Source organism: Gekko japonicus, unplaced genomic scaffold, assembly GCF_001447785.1.
Source record: "Gekko japonicus isolate JY-2015 unplaced genomic scaffold, Gekko_japonicus_V1.1 scaffold650, whole genome shotgun sequence".
Taxonomy (NCBI): domain Eukaryota; kingdom Metazoa; phylum Chordata; class Lepidosauria; order Squamata; family Gekkonidae; genus Gekko; species Gekko japonicus.
Genome location: NW_015164684.1, coordinates 634,344 through 645,025, shown reverse-complemented (window position 1 = coordinate 645,025; position 10,682 = coordinate 634,344). Strand labels below are relative to the sequence as shown.

The 10,682-nt window shown below is 43.5% G+C and overlaps 1 protein-coding gene across 1 annotated transcript in view; it reads right to left on the bottom strand.

Moving 5' to 3' along the window:
• The window catches only part of TTC33 (tetratricopeptide repeat domain 33), a 55,037-nt gene that overhangs the window by 3,305 nt on the left and 41,050 nt on the right, over positions 1-10,682 (bottom strand). The window contains exon 4 of the mRNA XM_015409329.1: positions 7,628-7,759. Coding sequence (XP_015264815.1) covers positions 7,628-7,759 — 132 coding nt within the window. The remainder of the gene's footprint in view (positions 1-7,627; positions 7,760-10,682) is intronic.

Genomic DNA, 10,682 nt, shown 5'->3' with positions numbered 1-10,682 from the left:
GATGTATCAGTCTCAGCAGAAAAGAGTTATGAACTTTGTGATCTCTGAGAAACTAAGCTGAATTGCAGATTATGGCCAACACTTCCCCCCACCTCCCACCAACATCTTGATCAACTGGCGCTCTATGTGTGTGTGGGGGGGTTCGGAGACCTCTTTGGCTGAAGGCCTACTGCCACGACTCAAGTTTCTGAACACGCTAAAATCAGTCATACTCTGGAAACAGCTCAGTGACAGTCTTTCCACAGAGCATCGGCTTACAGCTGTTCGCATTGAGAGATTGTTTAAACTGTGAGTAAATAAAAAACTTAGTCATTGCAAAACAATACACAAAACATTCTCCCCCCCCCCAAAAAAAACCCAACTCTTGCTGCACAGCTTTGTCACTATGTAACATCATCAGTAAAAGAAGGCTTGCTTTTACAAGGCTGTGAAATTGTGTTACTAAGCCCTTTTTGTTATAACAGTATCTCTAGATTAATGTCTGCCACTGGGTAAAAAGACATCGTCAGAGGAGAGTCATTCAGGGGTGCACTAGCAAAATTAGGAGAACATCAAAAAGCTATATGGGCCATTTGAGCTCTGAGACAAGCCAGAACTCCTCCTCTAAAACCTAGCTTGGGGGGATTTGGTTAGAACTGTGGGCTTCTTTCATGCTTGGGGTCAATGTCCTATCTGGAAAAAGTGTTTGGATGTTATGCAGCATATAACTTAAGAGACAAGTCACCTATTGCAAGTTCATCCCAGTGTTCCTCCAAGGAGCTCACGGTGGCATTTATGGCTCTCCTGTTATTTTAATTACATTATTTATTGTTTTCCTTTCTCACTGAGACTCAGGGCGGGTTAAAGATAATAATGGAGCGGCGTCAAGTCGTGACCAACTTATGGCAACCCCTCAAGGGGTTTTCAAGGCAAGGGATGAGCAGAGGTGGCTTGCCATTGCTTTCCTCTGAGTAGCAACTCCACTCTTCCTTGGTGGTCTTCCCATCTGGCCCTGTTCGGCTTCCAAGCTCTGATGAAACTGAGCCAATCAGGGTTATTCAGGCTGTTCAAGGCAGACCATACAATGTAAATCAATGCAATAATAGAATGATACATCCAATAAGCACAACCACCCTGTGAGACAGGTTCTGCTGAAAGAGATTGGCTCAAGGTCACAGAGTGTGTTCCTCAAAGTATGTCCCTCAAAGAGCTTTATGCTCTACAGATCAATATCTGCTGGTGGTCCCTGACCCAAAGGACATCCACTTAGATTCAACCAGAGCCAGAGTGATGCTCTGTATTCTTGGTGTTTGGGGGGGGGGCAACAGTGGGAGGGCTTCTAGTGTCCTGGCCCCACTGCTGGACCTCCTGATGGCACCTGGTATTTTTGGCCACTGTGTGACAGAGTGTTGGACTGGATGAGCCATTGGCCTGATCCAACATTGGCTTCTCATGTTCTTACTAGAGTCTTTTCAGCTCTGGCTCCGGCCTGCTGGAGCACTCTCCCAAGTGAGGTCAGGGCCCTGCGAAACTCATTGCTATTCTGCAACTGTTCCACCAGGCCTATGGTTGAGGTTGCGCAGGTCTAACTACATCAGCCTCCCCACCCCTGCTTCCCACCATTTTATTTGTGCTACTGTTTGTGGCTTTTTGCCCACTTGCCCAGTGTCTGGTTTCATCCTGGGGCACACGTACAGATAGTTTTTCTTGGAACACTTGTTGACTTGTACCTGATCACCATTTTGTGAGTTACAACATCTGATGTTTTATACAGGTTTTAATATTATGTAATTATGTTTTAACTGTTCTAAATTGGATGTATATGTTGTTGTAACCCGCCCTGAGCCCTGCTGTGTAGGGAGGGCAGGCTAGAAATCTAATTTTATATATATATATATGGCTCTCCTTTTATTTTAATTACATTATTTATTGTTTTCCTTTCTCACTGAGACTCAGGGCGGGTTAAAGATAATAATGGAGCGGCGTCAAGTCGTGACCAACTTATGGCAACCCCTCAAGGGGTTTTCAAGGCAAGGGATGAGCAGAGGTGGATTGCCATTGCTAATATATATATTAGTTTGAACTTAAAGCCTTCTGGCCTTTGTCTGTCACTCTAACCAATAAATTATCTTGTAAAACATCTTTACAGAACCATTAGAAGCAGAGAAAGATACCTTATTGTACATTTATTCGCAGTGTCAAATCTCTGTCAAATATTGAATCCCCCCCCCAGTGTGGTCCAGTGGTTAGAGTGTTGGACTAGGATCAGGGAGACCCAGGTTCAAATCTGTCCCCCTTCCGCCATGGAAACTTGCTGAGGGACCTCAGGCCACACCTTCAGCCTCACCTAGCTCAGAGAGCTGTGGTGATGATAAAACAGAGAAGAGAATTATATAATCTGCTTTAGATCCCCATGGGGTAGAAAGGCGAGATATATATGAAGCAAACAAACAAATAAATACAGTGGGGGGAAATGCTGCCCTCTAAGGGATGGCTGAGGAGATGTTCACTAGTAGAAATGGAAATAAAACCTTATCCCAGAAATAATTTAATAGAACACTGAGACATTTCAGCCGATTAATTTTTAAAGCCTTCTGCTACAGCGAGGAAATGAACAGGAAAGGAAAGACTGATCCTCAGATATTTTAATAATGATTTTGTAATGGATATTCTGAACTAGAGCATAGCTCCCCCAAAATCACAGATCAGGTTGTTCACAAAGTTCAGTGAGTGGTACTCTCTCTGAAGAAGAAGAAGAGGAGTAAGTTTTTATATCCTGTTTTTCTCTCAAAGCAGCTTACAATTGCCTTCCCTTCCTCTCCCCACAACAGGCACCTTGTGAGGCAGGTGGAGCTGAAAGAGTTGTGAGAGACCTGTGACTGGCCCAAGGTCACCCAGCAGGCTTCATGTGGTGGAGGAGTGGGGAATCAAACCTGGTTCTCCATATTAGAGTCCGCTGCTCTTAACCACTACACCATGCTGGCCCATTACCTTCCATTATTGGGTTTTCAGTAGTTTGCAGAAGAGAGTATAACTGAAAAAATATCAGTCAACATCAGGACCTTTGATTCAGAAAATATAACCCAGCACTGTAGCCTTAATTCAAAATTGACACATAAGAGATTCAAAACATTTTAAAATCCCATCCTGTACCCCTGCAACTGATTGTGTTATAGGTGGCACACAGTGGCATTAAACAGTGACATTCAAACAGTGTTCTGGAACGTCCTAGTGTTCCTTGGAAGTTTTCCAATGATTCCTTCAATGAGAAATTGGTTAACAGCTCCAAGCCTTCCTCAAAAAAGAGACTGACCATCACTACCAATTTTCTTCATTAAGACAGAAGAGTATCTGGTATTCTCTAGGGTTCAACCTAAGCTACTTTTTATTTATTTTATTTTATTTATTCTCCCCAATGGGGAGCTATAGCAGTTTATAAAAATACACTTTTAAACAAATGTATACAAAATACAGTACCAAGGTAAACAAAACATGGGTTGAGGTCCACCCAGTTAATGTGATGGGAGTCAGTGTGGTGGGTTTATTGCTTAGGCTGCTGAAGTGGGATTTGGAAGTCTTGGACTGAATTCTCCACCCTGCCATGAAGCTCACTGGGTGACTTTGGGCTAGTCGCATAACTCTCAGCCTAACCTGCTATGATGGATGGTTTCAAGTTCCACCTTTAAGGAGTCTCAGCCAATCACTTTCAAATGGTGAAATGGAATGCCGGGAGGAAAAAAAAAGGAGCTGGGCAGTTTAACTGCTGGCCAACTGACAGAGCTGAAGGTTTTTGGATTTTGGTGGCAGAAGCATTAGGCAGGGAGTTCATTAGGGACTCTTAAGCAGGGCTTTTGTTGAAGAAAAAGCCCAGCAAGAACTCATTAGCATAATAGGCCACACCCAACAGCAGAAACATATTAGCATAATAGGCCACACCCCTGACAGCACAGTTCATTATCATATTAGGGCACACCCCATGCCTTCCCTTTGCTTGCCCAGCATTTAAATGTCTCCCCAATCCTTCCAGGCCCCCCCTGACCCACCCACCTTTGAGCTGCTGGGGGGGGGTTGCTCCCCAGGCCTTCCCTCCCACACAGAGGTTTTGACTGTAGTGGGCGTGGCCAACTCTGAAGCCAGCCAGAACTCCATTCCTGTGCGTTCCTGCCCAAAAATAGCCCTGCAGTATTTTGATAATTAGGGTTTGGGTGCTGTTCCTATAAAAACAGTTGAAAATTAAAAGCCTTTCTGTTTCAAGTTCAAGAACTGTTATACTTTCTCAACACCAGCTCTCTAGTCATTTATTACTATAATACTGAGAGGGCTGCAGAAAAGGAAAACAAAGAGACAACCAAGCCACGCATACCACTGAAATAAACCTGTTTCTTACTTGTTTTCATCAAGCCTACTGTGTGGTTCTTTCACGCCACTAATCCCCTGATAACAGGCCAAGTGAATGCCAGGCATTACCCTCATTGAGGCCAAAAAAAAAATCTATTAATTATTAAACAAACAAAATAAATTTACAAAAACATTTTGTGGGGTATAAAATTTCCCAAGTTTTCCTAGTTTCTAAATCTGAAGACAGGGTGTCATTGCATCTACTTCACAGGACAATCCTGGAGGTAACGCTGGTCAGTAAGTCTCAGGTCTTGGAAGATCATTTGCTTCCCACATTCAATGGGGTTTCAGTAGATCCTCACCGATCCAGTCTAGGGATCATACTTGATGCAGCATTATTGCTGGACACTCAAGCTTATTCACCTACAATACATGATTACGTCTATCTTCATTTAGCCCAGAGAATGGATCCCTATTGTGACCCAAACTATCTGGCCATATGGATCCACGTCAGGGTAACCTCAAGGCTCAACTATTGTAATGCATGCTGTATGGGTCTGCCCTTGCAGACAACTTAGAAACTCTAGTTGGTGCAAAATGCTGCAGCTCAATTACTATCATGAGCTAGGCAGCATGTGCACATTACATCTATTCTGCAATTGCTTTATTGGTTAATAATTAGCTTCGAGGTTCTATCCAAGGCTCTGGTTATTAGCAGAAGTGTTTCAAGGCCTAGGCCTCCCATAGCTGCATATCCCCAGATACGTTCTGCTCCAGCAGCTTCATTCATCCGAGTAAAGCCTTCTGAAGGTGCCACCCTGCAAATGGGCAAGACCCCACGGCTGCCCATACCCCGAGCATTCTCTGTTGTGGCTCCTACCTGGCGGAATGGCCTGCCTGACGTGGTCAGGAAGGGTGCCACTTTCCTATCATTCTGCAGAATGTGTAAACTTGAATTGCTCTGGAGGGCATTTTTATAAAGGGAACAGAGTTGCCGTTTTAATGTCTGTGGAAGTTTTAGGCAACTGTCATTGCATTGTTTATTGCAGGCACTGTACTGTTTTTATTGCATTGTTTTTTAATTCTATAATCCATCTTTATTGTATTGTTTATTGCATGCATTACACTCTTTTTATTGGATTGTTCTCTGATTTTGTAATCTAGTTTTCATGCACTGTTTGTAGGTATTGTATTCTTCTCTCCTAAATCCAGTTGAGATTTTTTTAAAGGGTACATTTCTACATTTCCTATAGAAGATTACATTTTCTTACTCTAACTAACCTTCCTGTCCTTTCTCACCCTTACCAGAAATTTCAAGTTACTTTCAGGAATAACTTTATCTAAAACTTTAACTAGACAGGAGTGCACTGTGAAACAGCTGTGTATGTTTGCTACTGGGTATTGCTAGGATTTTAAAAAACAACGCAGGACTAAAAGGAAAACATATAACGAGACACTGCATTAATCCCCCTCTTAATCAACCGGAAACCTTCTAAAGTCACAGGTTCTAAAACCACACTTCAACAAAACACAAAGCTCTAGATTTGTTCAACCTGTCACTTAACAAACACTTCATTGCATTATCCAGCATAAATTGATACTAATTATAAATTTTGGTTTTATATCAGAAAAAGGATCATAGTTCAGGGGCAGAGCACCTGCATTGTCTGCAGATGGTCCCAGGTTCAATCCTCGACATCTCAAGTTAAAAGGATGAAGTAGTAGGTGACAAGAAAGACCTCCTCTGCCTGAGACCCTAAGGAGCCGCTGCCAATCAGAGCAAATAATACTGACCTCGGTGGACCAAGGGTCTGACTCAACAGAAAACAGCATCGTATGTTTATCAGAGCACTTATACTGAGGTGCTGATATTGCCCGTCTCAAGGAACTGAGTCCCTCTATTCCCATTTGGAGCCTTACTCAACCCACAATACACAGCTCATTTGGCAAGCTTAGGGAATGAAAGTTCTGCAAGGCATCTCTCAACTAGTTAAAATGTTGCTCAGATCAGCCACTTAAAGAACTTTCCTTTAATTGGCCTGCAGAAGGTATTCAACTTCTTGGGGTCTGTGGAATAGCTATCCTGGAAATTTTTTTAAAATGCAAAATTGGTGTCCTGGCCCACATCTCCGCACTTCTTTCAGATCATTAATTCCAATCCACAGCAGCGTCAATGCAAACAGATGTGTAACAATATGTATGTTTCTGTTTCAGCTACTTTACCCATAAACAAAATTGCTAATTTAGCTAGTTTAGCTAGTTTACCCATAAGCAAATGGACCCCAAGGGCTGAGTCAACTGTGGTTACGAAACGGAATGAAAATCCCAAGGTGCAGTGCTGATCTCTATCTAAAACCAAGAAAAATCAGAAGGAACGATGTCTTTTAAGCAAGCGTTGCGTCTCCAGGTAATTCCCATTCTGCTAAAGTACAATGCATTTTGTCTGTTCTGTCTGTCTGCTGTCTGAAGCAGATATATGGAAGAAAAAAATCCCTCCACAGTCATTTCTATCTGCAATATACAAGCAAGCCCGAAGCAAAACACTTCCTTAAAGCCCAGTGGGCTTTTCCTGAGTGGTCTGAAAGAGAGACTCAGCAGAGCAACTGCTTCTGTTGAAGCTATTTTGGTGTAGTGGTTAAGTGCGCCAACTCTAATCTGGGAGAACCAGGCTTGATTCCCCACTCCTCCACTTGCACCTGGCTGGATGACCTTGGGCAAGCCATAGCTCTAACAAGAGCTGTTCTTGAAAAAGAGCAGTTTCTGTCAGAGCTCTCTCAGCCCCACCTACCTCACAGGGTGTCTGTTGTGGGGAGGAGAAGGGAAAGGAGTTTGTAAGCCGCTCTGAGACACCTTTGGGTAGTGAAGGGCGGGGTATAAATCCGATCTCCTCTCCTCCTCTTCTTCTTCTGCTCTCCCATAAAAACAGTCAGAGCCCAAAAGCTCCAGGCTGCTTTAAAATAAAAGTGAAAAAAAATTACCCCAGTAATTTAAGCTTCTTTTTTTATATATACTGCCTGGTTCTCTTGAGAGGGGACAAGCAATCTCATGCATTGCAAGTCACAAGGGGAAGGTGTGCACTGCACAACCTGGACAGGAGACTTATGCTGGACAAACTCTTGACGTGGTTGTTAGCTAAGCAATACACGATTGCTGAGGAACAGAGATTCTGATCAAAATCCTTGTCTTGCATTCCTTAAAACAAAAACAAATTGCTTTTGACAGCTTGCTGACATGTATATAGTAATGCTGGTATACAGAATTCTGAAGGCGACAGTGGCATTTATTGGAGGGGGGGGCAGTATGCACTTACCAATGTGATTTCTCCTAATCCAAGTTGAGCACGTCCCAAAGTCTGCCAGGCCTCCCAAGAATGGGGATTTCTCTGGACAGCCATTTCTGCCGCATGCACTGCAGGGAACATTTCATGCAGGGACATCAGGACCTAATTGAGAATCAAAACAATGAACAGCCAGTCTTTAAGTCGGCAAAGAATATTGTAAAAGGGGAGGGAGGTGTCAAAGGGTCACCTAGCCCAGCCCAGGCCAAGCACCTTTTGGTACAGGGCCAATGTTCCCTCTAAGCTGTGGAGTCTTGTGAGCAGAAATTCTACCTTGTGAGCTACTGGCATTTGTACCAGCCTTTCTCCCCAATGGGAATTGGAAGTGGCTTACATCATTCTCCCCTCCTCTATTTTGTCCTCACAACAATCCTGTGAGGTAGGCTATGCCGAAAGGTCACCTAGCCCAGACCGGGCCAAATGCCTTTTGATACAGGGCTGTAACAAAAAATTACAAAACCCTGGGATGTGACTGTTCACACACCAGCTTGGTAGTCTGCCACCAGCCCCTTTAACTAACCCGACAGTCAGAAGCCAAAGGGCGAAGCCTCTAACCTTCCTGGGTCTAAACCAGAAAGTCCACCCTGTGAGGTAGGCTCACAGGAGTGTCTCACAAAAGACAATTACAGTAGTCGGTTGTCTGCCAGTCAAGGCTCTGGATTTAGGCTGAGGGCTGTCAAAGCAATTCACCACAAAAGTAAATTAAAATATATATTTTATTAAGGTGCACAAATACTTGGAAAAGACTGTGAGGATAAAACAACAAAGCTAGAGTTTTAAAGGCTAACTAAAACTGTAATATGTTGGCTCCAAGTTACAAGATAGAGCCCATTCTCAGATGGAAGTTCCTGGGATCCAAAGTGGCTCTACGCCCGAGTCACTGCAGACCAGAGCTGAAGGGCCCATGCAAGCAAGTATCCAAGATGGCCAAAGTGAGCAAGATGTCTACACAGCTAGCTCTCAGGCAGCCGCCATCAAGCGGAGATTAAACTAGAGTTTTACGTCTTTATGGGTAAAAGGCCCTTGTGGTTCCAGGCCTATGAACCGATAAGATCTCTCAGTGATGACACAGAGCCAAAGTGTTGAACCAATGGATGAACAGGTGACATAAGCAGTGGTCTGACCTGAGAGGAAGGAACTGAGCCGATCTGCAGCTAGGCTCGGCCCCTTTCCCACATGTGTAAATCATGGGCCTAACTGAAAGGAATGTGGCTAATTGGAAAGCCAGCTTCTCCCCCCCCTCTGCGGCTGGTGTTATCTAGCCTGTACAAGGTGTCAGCTATGCCGCCATGAAGGTTGGGGAGTCTGGTCTGTATCTGGTTAATTGCTATTGCTTTCCTTTCAGGTTAATTGCTACTGCATTCCTTTCTGTGCTTTCTCTGCTGTGCACCGAAACGCTTATCTATACAGATGTTCAGGAGGGTGTTGTGGTGTCTGGGTTTTCCCTAGGTGTCGTGGGAGAGTGTTCGTTCTCAGCTTCAGCTACCTAACGGTCTCTAAGCCTTATCCCATGCGCGGGAGGGTGCCTAATTGGCCAGTGCTGTGGGGGGGGCATACAAATACTCTATATCCTATTATGCCCATGGGGTCGCCGCCATCCTTAACAGTGCCTATGTTACTGCATCTATAACTCTGCAATAAAAGTATAACCGTTCCTGAATGCATGTACTTAGTTGTTGGCTGTGGGTTCTGACACAAGGTCACCGTGCTCTTTCTCAGCAAGGCAGTTTTGAACTTTATTATATTATTTTATTATTATATTTATTATATTATATTATTATATTATATTATTCTATCATATTATATTATTATATGATTATTACTATTATTATATTATATTATTAAATTATATTATACACACACACACACACACATATATAATTGCAACACGGATAATTGTTGTGGGCAGTTACAGCAATCTCCAGCAGAACTCATGGAACAATGATGTTAAAAAATCACCCTCACACAGCCAGACCCATTAATTTTTCTCCCGCTTAACATTTTTGGGTTTTTTTTGTTTTTTTAAGGAATGCACCAATAGAGTACTTTTGTTTGAAAATTTGCTTTATTGACCAGTTCAGGAACTTACATGAATCCAAACCCTATACTTTCCCAATAGCAGGAGGGAATCAAATGACCAAAATGACAAGCTCTCCATCTGGACCACATCAGAGATTCCCAGGGATTCTCCTTTCCCTGAAGAAGAAGAAGAAACTTGAAGGATGCATTGCAACGTTCTGTAGCACGATGATCCCCAGGTAGCCTCCACAGGCACCAAGTCACCCAGTGATCGAATTCCCAGACTAACATAAATACTGAAATACTGAAATAGTGTGACCTTTCAGGCCAGGCCTGGACACTGAATGCATTTTTTGTTTATGGGGCCACCGTGAAGTTTGCAGACACACTCAAATGCCAGAAAGGGGGCATTTGCTTGAGCACTTAGCAATCACTCAGTATCAGTGCAATGTCTGTGTGGCATAAATATTATTGGATGGAGACGTGGGACTGAAAGATTTACCACATGGCTACTACAGTCTGCCACTAGAACTGCCCTTGTCTGGATATGCCAGAGCTGCTGCTGCCTTTAGTAGAATCACTTTGGCCTCAAGGAAGTTGCTTTGGGGAATCCAGTTATTTTAGGTTGTCATATTTTTTATGAATTCCCCGATTTGCAGAAAAACATACCCTAGGCCTTGTGAATTTTTTGATCCCCATGGGAAGGCCAGCTATTGCTATTAGACAATTATGGGCATAATCCAGGCACTGGAATTCAGCTACTGGTTCTAGAAAGCACCATCCTCTCCCTCACCAGGGTCATCTCATGGACATGTGCGGTTGACTTCATTACTCCCCCCCCCCATTTCATGCATACTAATTACTTGAGTTCTTCACTGAATTCAGATTACAAATACAGTAAAAGCTTTGTTAGGTAAAGGCAAAGGTTTCCCTTGCTCGAAAGCCAGTCGAATCTGACTCTAGGGGGTGGTGCTCATCTCCGTTTCCAAGCCGAAGAGCCAGCGCTGTC